Below are 12,115 nucleotides of genomic sequence, written 5' to 3'. Positions count from 1 at the left end.
TGAATCAAGGACCCCCAGAAAATAATTTCTTAGGAGAACAAACAAGGATACAATCATGTACAGTGGGAAATGAAACAAAAATGTAACAAACAATAACACACATTTTATCATGAAAATCAAACATTAAGAGGGTAACTCAGCAGTCTTTTGTAAAAGCATCTTTTAAGCATTTATCAGACTATTTGCCTGATGGAGTGTAATAGAAAATGAAATAGTGAATATTTTAATATTCAACAGAATCTTGTTTATTCTGGCAAACCAAAAAAACACACACACTTCTCAGCTGCAGTAACAAACAAAGGATGCATAACATTATCTTTAGAAAGCGGTTGAGCTGAAAATGTTTATTAAACAAAATAGACATGGGGGAAATGTAACCTTAAGACCTTAAATACTTTCATGTTTCTTCCTTTCCAAGTTAAGCCAAAAAAGCTACAACGGCTACAATTTTTAAATGAGTTTTAAGAAAATCTTATCAAGGTTCCAGAAATATTTTGCAGGCAAAGCAAGGCTGTTAGGGCACTTTGAGAAATTAAATGGGTTTCTGATCCTGCAAATTACTAAGCACGTCTGAGTGTAATCACTTAATATTTCCCAGGCTTTGCTCAACATCATGCCTAACTGAACTTTTGCTAATAAACCTGAAGCATTCAGTTTAGCCCCATGGCTGGACTCCATTGACGAAACAGTTGTTCAGTCAAGTCTGTGTGTATTTTATTTTTAGCTGATACATGCAGTGTTTGCATTCTACTTTATAAATAAATGATATGAAAAAAAGTTTAAATTACTTCATAATATAAATGAAACTTATTTTGTTAAAGGATATGTTTGGGTTGGGTCATTTGTTATATTTGAAAGGGACATATTTCCCAAACAAACATATATTTACTATATTCTTATGCACTGCATTTTAGGATTGAATGTTCATAAATGTAAAATTATTAATTAGAACTTTGTTCTTGTAGAAAAGGCAGGGTTAATAATATAAATTGTAAATCTAGCCATGAAAGTACAACACTTTTTCTCTCTGAGATGTTACTAAGAAACTTAATCACATTATGGGATTTACTCATCCCTGGCAGTGCTCAAGGCTGGGTTTGATGGGGCCCTGAACAACCTGGTCAAGTGGAAGGTGTCCCTGCCCATAGCAGGGGAATGGGGTTAGATGATCTTTAAGGTTCTTTCCAACCCAAACACTTCCATCACTCTATGACAGAACTTTTCCATACTACACCCCTTCACTGCACCTGTCTGATGCCTTCTCTTCTGTGGTCTATATTCGTTTTGCTTATACTTCAAAATTGTCAACAAGATTTTTAAAACCAGCTAACTTGTCTTCATTTTTCTTTTTTTTTTTTCTTTCCCTTTGAAATAAATATTTGAACACACTATTTATTTTTCAGGTATGATCTACTAATAGGCATTATTTTGCAGGTTTTGCTTGTGTTTTCATGAAATTTTCATTACATTTTCCCAGAGGAGGTTTGCCTTGATAAGGGCAGATAAGAACAAATATTCCTGAGTCAGGCTTGAGTGCAATCTGAAAAGTATTTCTGTTCATCACGTCTCACTACAAACACATGGGGAGAAAATGCAGCACTTCTTTATCAGATAGATGGAGAAACTGTTTTTCTGTTTAATAAGAGAAGCTCTAAAATCTGAAGTTGAAAACAAAATGTAATTCTAAAAATCTGCAGTCATTTACATCAAGCAATGAAGGTAAGAGTTTATGTGGTTCCAAGCCCAGCTGTGGTGGGAGGCTGTGCTCCAGCCGGTTCAGGAGGAAGGGAAGTCATGGGTAGCTCATCCAGAGGCCCAAAAGAAAACATGGCTCTTTGGAGATCTCTCTTCTTTTGTCTCCATAACCTGAGAAAGTCCATGAAAGCTGTGGCCCACCTGTTTTACGAATTATACACAGCTTTGTTAAGAGTAGATGTGATGTCATTTTATATCTAAAATAAATTTCATTCCATCATTAATAGTAGCTTTTTCTTACTTTGTTCTCTTCCCTCAAGGCTTTGTTTATATGTGAGCAAACATCTGATTGTACAGCAGCAGCCAATTCATCTGTTTTCCTGAAATATTAGGCTTGCTAAATAAGTACTGCTAATTTAAGAAAAGCTAGTGATGGTGATCATGGTAAAGAGACACTCAAAAACAGACTAATAAAAATACAAAGAAAGCAGGACCATCAAGATCTTCTAGAAACAATTTTTGAGCTGGAAGAATAAAGTAGGACCAACGTCAACTATGCAGCAAAATAAGTAGAATAGGAAAGAAAATTTAATATACTCATAAATCACTAGTGAAGTTTAACAGTCTGGTGGGTATGGGCTGTCCTTTTGACCAGTGTTCCCCAGCTTGGCCTGCTTGGGTGCATGCAGCAGCAGCAGCAGCAGCAATGGGAGCATTTGGGAGAGTTCAGCTGCTCAGGCATGATGGAAATGACTATTTGCAGTGGTCAGAATACCCCTAGCTGTCTATGTACTGTAATCTAGGGAGCAGTTTGTAGATGTCTCTATGTAGAAGCACCTTAGGAACAGAAGCAAAAGGTTGCACATAAAAAGAGAGTTTTCCTCTGCAAATCACCTGCAAATTCTGGAAAGAGATTATGATTATTATTTGACAAGGCCATACAAAAGCCTGTAGGAGAGTTGTACTCTAAGTTCAAGGAGAATTATGGTGACACAGGGAAACCTATGGGTATATGGCAGCAACTTTGTAGAAGAGGCATTACAACAATTTGTGATATCTAAAATACAGTGTCTGCTTCAAACCCCTGCTCTTAAAAGTAAGCATTGCATTTTAAGTGTGTGCTTATAAAACTTGAGTTTCAACTGTACTGGAAATTCACAGCTCCCATGGCAAATATGAGAGTGGGTCCAAAACTGCAAAACAACATCCATTTTCCTGGAGGATATTCAGTTTGACAGTTATAACTACTCCCTTCTGAATACTTCAGAATTTTTCTGAGGAATTGCAAGTACAAAGATTAAGTAGTTATCCGTGAAACACTGTCTTTATAGTATAAATTAATTGTATCATCGATTCCTGTGACATCCTTTGACATTCTTAAGTTGTCTCTTGCATCACTGGCTCCTTCTAAAAATTAAGCTATAAATATTTATTTATGTACAAGTTTGTAGAGAAATCTAATGCTTTAAAATCATTAAGCCTCTCTGGAACGTTAATGGTATTTTTATCTACACTGTGAGTACATAAAGGGAAGTACTGAATTGGCAGATACTATTTCTGGTTTTGTAAGTAACACATGTAAGTGAAAAATATATGCCACATCACTCACCAGATAAAGACATTTGAAAAGGGTGATCTATGAAAACCTTTAATGGCAATTTTAATTTAAAAGGTTAGAAGTTCTCTCACTTTATTTGAAGAGATGTGGTCTAACTGTACTTATGTATGTGTGTGACATACACATGCTTTTTCACTTACACAAACGGTGTAGTTCAATTACACACCGGGAAGAAAATACTTATAATTGCAGCAATTGTTTTCTCAGTCTGTCTTGCATTAGACAAACACTTTTGCAAAATACAGTGTTTCAGTTTCTCCTAAAATTAGAATAATACTTATCTAAAAAATATTTAATTCCCAAAATTATCTGAAATTATTAGAGCATTACCCTATAATTTGATAAGAAGAAGGAAACCTCCATGCATTATAGCTGTCAGCACAGAAGAAGAAAGGAGTCAGTTGCTTGTTCTTCCTAATCTTCAGACTATCCTCATTTGTTTATGTCTATGTTAGTACATCAAGTCAGTGTAGAGACTCTCTCTGGTCTGAAGGCCGAGGCACCAAATTCAGGTCTCATGTTATTCTCTGAACTACACTGTAGCAATTTTCTCAGATATCCAGACTGTGCTAACAGAACAAGCTGACTATTAAAGCAATAATTTTGGGACAGCATTTGATACATCCCTAGCACTCTAGTCATTGGTGAGAGTATGAGTAGAAAAAAATGAAGAAAAAATTAAGAAAAATAGTTTGAAAAACAGTCCTACTGCATGACCTTTTCTTTCCAAACCTCTTCCTGAATGTAGTATCATAGAAGATACAGCAGGCCACACCTACTTGTATTTCAGATGCTGCTATGACACAATGTCTTTTTAATTCTGAAAGTTTTATTTTCAGCTTCTCTGCAGACCTAAAATGCAGATAGTTCAGTTCTGACATACCTGAAGTGGATTATTGCATCATTGTGTGAATGAAATGCCTTCCATGGGACTAGTTCTGGAACCAGTTGTGTTCAATACCATACACATGATATTTGATCTTGAAAAAGATAATAAAAAAAAATAATGTATCTTGTGGAACTATAACAGGAAAAAATATGAGAAATATTGCTCTGATTTAATGCTCCAATTAGCTTAACTGCTATTTGAATTCAATTAAATATTACATTTCTTGAAGATGCCCATAAATTATTTGCAAATGTACATGTACACAGCAATGGCACTAATTTGAATGATTAAGGCTTAAAGATTTATTAGAGGATCTTGCAAGATCTACAGTAACCAAAAATGAGATCATAGAAGAGAGTAAGTCTTACAAAAATGCCTGTCTTTTTAATTAAGCTATTACTGCTGATGGCAGGGTTTGTTTTTTAATTTCTAGTTTCTTGCATCATTCTACACTGTGATAGTCATGCATCTCTTGAAATGCCTCACTTCCGTGAATCATCTTACATTTCCCCTGGCACTCTGCAGGAAGCAAGGTGCTCTGGTATATTTAAAATTCTGTGCCCTCTAAAGTGCATGGGAGTTTGACACTGACTCCTGAGGGATGTCTTGGAGCATGTGCAGCACTGTGTGCAGACAAACTGCAATTTAATTGGAAATTATACATTTCATAGCTTAGTTGTTTACTTTCCATCCTTTTTTCTGAAATACAAAATTTCATTGCAGACACAATTTGAATACCTTTGTCATGTTGAAGAGGGAAGGAATTAATTAAATCCCGGATTGTCAGTCAAATTGAGAACACAATATGGAAATCCTTGTTAAACAGAAGGCAAGTAGCTGTGCTCAAATTGTGATAGAGACTAATGTATCTTGTGAATCAAGATGCCATCTCCAATCTGTAACATAATGAAATGCACAGATTTCTCCCTGCCCCCATTCCCACTCTTTTTGCTCCAGTCTGAAGTGCACTCTGTAATGCATTATTAAGCCAAATTCTGACCCAGTTTCTTAATTATCTGTAAGCTACAGAGAACTTCTAGCAGAATATTAACTAAGGCAAGAGATGTAATACAGACGAACCCATGATGGCATTAGAGAGAATCATTAGCATTTTGCTAAGAAAATCCTTCAATTGTAATATTTAACTTAGCTTAACATGCAGAATTTATATTTTAAAGGGGCTAAGCCACCAAAACAACCCAGGGGAAAAGAAAAAAATAAGAAAAAAAAATTTAAATAAATAGAAATTAAATAGGAATATTTAGAGAAGCATTCCTGGATTCAAACTCAAAATACTTAGACTATACTGAAACATTTCTGGAACAACAAGACTGTTTCCAATGGTTCTGAGTAGAAACCATGGACAATTATTACAATCTAATATAACATTATGTGCCCAGCTATTTATTTGCCATGACCTATAAAATGTAACCTGCTACGGCTTATACATGTGTACCAAAATTTTGAGGAGTGCAGTTGGGATTAAAAACTGTCATAGCAGATGACAGTTTGAAAAAACCCTCCAGACACTCTCATACCTGGTTAATATTGAATAAGCAGCTGAAGGTTTTATACCTCCCTGTGCTGTTACATATTAGTGGAATATGAGAAGTTTTCTTGGTGAAAAAACAACCACAGATACACAAAATCAGAAACAAAGAACACAAGGACTTCTTCCTACAAAGCTGCAGGAATATATGAGTTTGAAGACTTGTTGTATCTCTGAAGTAAAAGTGTTTGAGTGAATGAAAAACATACTGAAAGAGCAATTTATTTAGTGAGAACAATTTTTAATACAAAACATGTTTCAAAATTATCTGAGGAAAAATATTTTCCCCACCCCATAATTGAATGATGTGTGGTATGTGCATATAGAAAGTTAATCTTTAATTGTAAAATTTAGACAGCAGAGAAAGTCTGCAAAATGTATTTATGATTTTGTGGAGCAGGATGTATTCATTCGGTTCAAAAATCAAAGAAAACCCATGCAGTACCCTTAACATCGAGCTGAAGAGTCACCTAACTGTAAGAACATGGAATTTTTATATATGTTTTTAAAAAATATTTCTTTCATGAATTCATCATTGAAAAAAATCCTACTGTTTGAGAAACAATAAGAGTCAGTTAAATACAATGTTTTATTTGTAATAGTGTCAAATGCAGCTCACGAGGGAAGTTGGTTTTTCACAAAACATCAGAAGACTGGAAAGTGCTGATAAGCTAAATGTACATTCAAGTACATTGCTTCAATTTGAAGTGTACTTTTGCTACTGGAGAGTCTGGATGTATCATTCCTTATGCTAACACTGTGAATTTCCCACTGCAACCTGCCAAATACTCTTCTTCTGGGAATTAAGGTGTCCAAAATTTCTCTGAAGTGATGAATAGCAAGACTGAGGCACCTTTCCTTTACAGGTATAGAAAAAAACCTCAAAATCAATATTTTATATTCAAGCACCTAATACAGCACACAGGCATTGAAACCAAAAGACCAATTTGCAAAGGCAGCTTTTGTAAAAGTACCACACATTTTTTTCCTTTTTCTCTCTAGACTAACCCATGTAATCAGTCAGGCCCAAACATTCACACCAGACTATCCTCTACAGAGCCCAGACACCTCTTCTCATGCATTTGCAGTTCGTTTGTGTTTGACTGTAATCAACCCAGGGTTTAGTCAGCTGTCCCTCATCCCAAGGATAGAGTAACTGTGACTGCACAAGCTCTGGGGACAAAGCTGGACACCAGGACAATGTTTATCAATGTCACCAGCTCATGGAAACCATCTGTGACATCCTGACCCCACAGCACTTGGCTCTTTCAGCTTTGATCCAGTAGTGGACTGTGAGGAAATATGCACAGCCTCTTATGCAGAACCCATTCTGACCAATGCAGCCATGGCTGGACAGACCACCTAAAGGCCCTTGTCTCTCTTGGCCACAGAGAAGTCCTTAGTGAAAATATGCTGGTATCTATTGTTCACATCTTAGCATAATCACCAGTGCTATTATTGATAAATGAGAGAGCCCCCTCCCCTAAAAGCAAAATCATCTGTTTGGACACAAACATTCTGCTGCCTTGTGTCATGCCGCTCCATGGCTGTTGCTATTCATCTCACAAAAATGTCCAGTAATAGGGGGTTTTTGCCTTCTCAGGCCTCCATTTCTTCCATCACTTCCATCACAATTGTTCGAGGGCCGGTCAGGATGAGGTTGCTTACTGTCCTATAATCCACATGGAGAACATTGAGGCCGTTGACAGACACAACAAATTGGCACACCTGAGGAAAAAGCAAGCAGCAAAATGAGTTATGCATTAGACTTTATTTTGTTAGGTTAATTACATGGATGTACTATCAACTCCTGGGCAGACAAAACCTCCAGAATTCTTCACATCATCTCATTTGGTACTCTTAAGAGCCCCCACATTTCCTAAAATTAATCTGGCAAGGTAATTTTCCATCATTTCTTTTTGAAACATCACTTCAACTTTCAAATTGGTGGAATTTAACTTTCCAATCTTTGAAATTTTGAGGTCCTATATCAACCATTTTTTCTTATAACAGTGTTATTTTTTCTAGTATCAGTGATATTTTTTGGTATCAATGGTGCTTTGCAAACAATATGAGACTTCCAGCTAAGAGGGTCCCCAGCACAGGAAGGACAACTGTTGGAGCAAGTCCAAAGGAGGCCACAAAGATGATTAGAAGGATGGAGCGCTTCTTCTATAAGGAACTAAGGCTAAGGAAATTAGGTTTGTTCAGCCTAGAAAAGAGAAGATTTCTGGGTGACCTTATTGTGGCCTTTCAGTACCTAAAAGAAGCCTACAAGGAAGATGGAGAGGGACTATTTTTATAAGGGCCTGGAGTGTCAAGGGAGAAAGGCTTTAAGCTGGAATAGAGTTGGTTTGGATTAGATATTAGGAAGAAATGCTTTACTATGAGTGTGGTGAGGCACTGGCACAGGCTCCTCAGAGAAGCTGTGGGTGCCCCATCCCTGGAAATGTTTAAGGACAGGGAATTTTGAGCAATCTGGCCTAGTGAAAGGTGTCCCTGTTGACAGCAGGGGAATGGGAACAAGATGATCTTTCATCTCTTTGATCTTTTTATCCCTTCCAACCCAAACCATTCTATGATCTATGAAGACAGCTCTGGCTATTGCAGTCTTTAGTTTAGGCTGTTGTTTAGACAAAAAGTTTAGACAAAATCTTTAGTTCATCTTAGATGCTTTCTTAGAAATCATTTTAGTCAGCTCTTGGTAATCACAATAAAAATATGCACCAGGTTTCCAGGCTCAGGGTAAGGTCTGGATGATAACTTCACTAGGGTCAGTGTCAAAACCTCCAATGGTATAACATGCACCAAATGGATCCAAATTTTAAGAAATAATATAATGGAAGATGAAGTCAGTTCTAGGACAGATTTAAATGTCACTGTCATGTGACTAGCTTTAATTTCCTTCACCAAGTATGGCTCATTAATTATTTTCAAATATATTCGTATTTTGTTTGTAAAAGCTGTAACAAATACAAACACTGGAGGTTTTTTATGATCACAGGCCATTTTCAAGCAAAATAGAAATATACATCACTGTACATCTTAAAACACTTCAACAGAGAAAAAGTCAAATCAACATTGTAAAAAAATGCAGGAAAAAAAAGATATTTATTCCTCAAAGACATTAAGACTTCTTTCTATCTAATCCCAACATTACAGTGTTTGGTAAAAAGGTCAAAAATGTGTGTAGTGTCTGGATCTGTATTTTTACTGATAAAAATATGGAACCCAAGTGAATAATATTGTCCTTATGTTTCAATGGAAACAACATATTCACTAGAAGGCCATCTTACCCATGTGTCACCTTGAATCTGTAAGAAAGAAGCTATGAAACAGATATCAGTAGAAATTTTCATGCTTTCTTTTATATGGACACACTGGATCAATGGGTTGGGGTCAATTTTATGAGGTTCAACAAGGCCAGGTCTTGGGTCCTGCACTTGGGTCACAACAACCCCATGCAGGGGTTCTGCTACAGGCTGGGGAACAGTGGCTGGAAAGGTGCCCTTGGAAAAGGACCTGGGAGTGCTGGTCAACAGTGACTGAACATGAGCCACTGTGTGCCCAGGTGGCCAAGAAGGCCAATGGCACCTGGCCTGGATCAGGAACAGCACGGCCAGCAGGAGCAGGGCAGGGATTGTGCCCCTGTGCTCAGCACTGGTGAGGCCACACCTCAAATCCTGTGTCCAGTTTTGGATCCCTCACTAAAAGAAGGACATTGAGGGGCTGGAGCATGTCCAGAGAAAGGCAACAGAGCTGGTGAAGGATTTGGAACATAAGTCAGATGAGGAGCAGCTGAGGGAGCTGGGGGTGTTTAGCCTGGAGAAAAGGAGGCTGACAGGAGACCCTATCACTCTCTACAGCTCCCTGAAAGGAGGCTGCAGCCAAGTGGAGGTCACTCTTCTGCCAGGTAACAAGGGACAGAGCAAGAGGAAACAGCCTCAGCTTGCACCAGGGGAGGGTTACTGTCAGGTCTAGTTGACACGATGGTCATAGTGTTACCAAATATCAGAAAATCGTATAGCAGTAGTTATGCTAAGGTTTCTTGGCTAGCATTAGGGCACTAGGCCTTGGGAAGGTAGCTTGGGAATGTGCTGGGTTTGCGGAAACAATAATCAAAGGGATTAGCAAAGCATGAAAAAACATGCTGAAAGGGCAAACCGTCTTAAAAATAAAGTTTGAAATATTACTAGGAGGGGGTCTAGTGACGGGGAAAAGTAAACTTTGGTAATTAACCTATAGTTTTAAACAAGACAAGCATGCAGAATTTATTACTTTAGGAGTCTGTTACCTGGTAGATGAATGTCTTTGCTTTGATCAAAGAATTTTTCTGTTTGTCACCTAGTATGATGAAGTAATCTTTGTAAAAAGGTATAAAAACCTGAGTCTTGATGAGGGTCTTTGGGAATCCTGATTTGGGACGCTAGTCCCCAGGACCCCGGGCCCCGAATAAAGCACGACATAAACTGACTTCTTGTTGGTTTGTGTTTTCACTTCGTTTCGGGCAACAATAGCTTTGACATGATGATCTCAGAGGTCTTTTCCAACCTATTTAACTTTGTGATATGAGAAAAAATTTCTTCATGGAACAGGTGGTCAGACATTGGAACGGGCTGCCCAGGGAAGTGACAGAACCACCATCCTTGCAAGTGTTAAAAAACCCATGTGGATCTGGCACCTAGGAACATGTGGTGAACACAGCAGTGCTAAGTTAATGGCTGGACTTGATGCTATTAGACCAACCAATCTTTTCCAGCAGTAACAATTCTATCAGTCTATGATTTTTCACTTCTCCTATGTAGGCAGAAGCACAAGACAAAAATGGATGTGGGAGAGGTGGGAAGCAGCTCTGGTGTCCTTTAGTGCTAGCTCTAAAGAAGATTTTCTCACACACCAAGTCACTTAACTTTTGTGTGCCAACTAACTTCCCTCTCAAGTAAAATGTGTGGTGAAACTCAATTTGTATTTCTGCAAAATGGAATGTAGCTATCAATTAAGAAAAATTATAGGGGAAGCAAACCCAATCCAAAAATGTAACATTTCATAAAAAATAAAGACACCAATGACTTTAATCTCTGCTCCTTAGAACCTCTGCACAGGAAGAGTGAGGCAGCAGCAGCCCCTGAAGGGATGGTAGACTCTTGCATTTTACTCCTTACCCTCAGAACTCCTCTACAGAGCAGAAGATCTTGGAAGTAGCCTTGCTGGTAGCCTAAATGATAACCCAAGTATGGCAAAAAGTAATACAACTGAGTACACTCCCATGGCAGTAATCTTTCCTGTATGTGAATATTTCAGCTGCAAGTAGCATTGGGAAAATGGTTCAGTTTTTGCATGAAGACAAAACCTTCTAAATTTTAAGGATTTTTGTTGAAAAGGTAACCCATCATCCTCTGCAGGATGTTAATTAGTATTTAAGTGGCATGTCTGTTTAGTTTAAAAGCAGATTATTGCAGTATCTGTAGGTCTCAACCTCCAGTGGTACTTCCTAATACTTTCTATGGCTTTCCAAGATTGTATCAAGTTTTACTGAATTATAGCTCTGGCTCTAAAATAATATTTGGGTTGATTTAAAACAGACCTGCAGAAACAACATTGTCTCTTCTGGCTTAAAGCAATTTTTGGAAGTTGGATGGCTGATCTTTGTTTTACTGTTGCATATTCTCAGACTTCTTGAGTTACTGGAATCCCAATGCAGAGGAATCATGTTTGGCCAGGTTCATGCATGCGAGCCCGCAGTGGATGAATCTGCAGGCTGGATCATGGCACAGGCATTTAAGAAGGGCCTTTGGAGAATGCCCCTGGCATGAGGAACACCCTTTCAGACCAGTCACCCACACCAGGGCTGCAATGGTGTAAATGCAGATGGCACAGGCACAACATGAACAGCAATCTGGATGCCAGAGAGTGAATTTCTTGTGCAAGACAAGAGCTGACACGTCTGCCTTTTCAATGTGTTTGTTTTATCATATGCCCTTGGCGGTATGATTAACCAGCAATGCGTACAGGCTGAGAACAGCCCCCTTCATGCCCTCCTTTGCAGCGAATCCACATGGCTCATCACTTTCGTCATTCCCAGTGGAGAGGATTAGATGCAAGAACTCCATCCAGGCCAGATGAAAAGAGAAAATGGAGAGGGAAGGGCAATACAGAGAAGAGCACAGTCCCAGCCTAAAACTGCAGGAAAAGACCCATGAGGAACAGGAGATGGTAACAGAGAGCCAAATACCCTGGGGGTAGAAAGCTCTCTCCATAGTGAATTGCTTGACCAGTGCTCCTGAGGGCTGAGTCTCTGCAAATTCCAGACCTGACTCCCTCAGGGATGAAGAAATGTGGAGCTGTTTCCTGTGTCCTCCAATCC

At 38.3% G+C, this 12,115-nt stretch overlaps 1 protein-coding gene across 6 annotated transcripts in view; it reads right to left on the bottom strand.

The window, feature by feature from the left end:
- Positions 1–5,957: 5,957 nt before the first annotated feature.
- DEPTOR (DEP domain containing MTOR interacting protein) overlaps positions 5,958–12,115 on the bottom strand; it is a 76,312-nt gene continuing 70,154 nt past the window's right edge. For all 6 annotated transcript variants that reach the window (XM_066335360.1, XM_066335378.1, XM_066335370.1 and 3 more), the window contains one exon: positions 5,958–7,479. In XM_066335360.1, coding sequence (XP_066191457.1) covers positions 7,351–7,479 — 129 coding nt within the window. In that variant the 3' untranslated portion in view covers positions 5,958–7,350. The remainder of the gene's footprint in view (positions 7,480–12,115) is intronic.

The sequence above is a fragment of the Sylvia atricapilla genome, chromosome 1 (genome assembly GCF_009819655.1).
Source record: "Sylvia atricapilla isolate bSylAtr1 chromosome 1, bSylAtr1.pri, whole genome shotgun sequence".
Classification (NCBI taxonomy): domain Eukaryota; kingdom Metazoa; phylum Chordata; class Aves; order Passeriformes; family Sylviidae; genus Sylvia; species Sylvia atricapilla.
The sequence above is the reverse complement of the archived record's forward strand: the minus strand, read 5'-3'. Positions and strand labels throughout refer to the sequence as shown.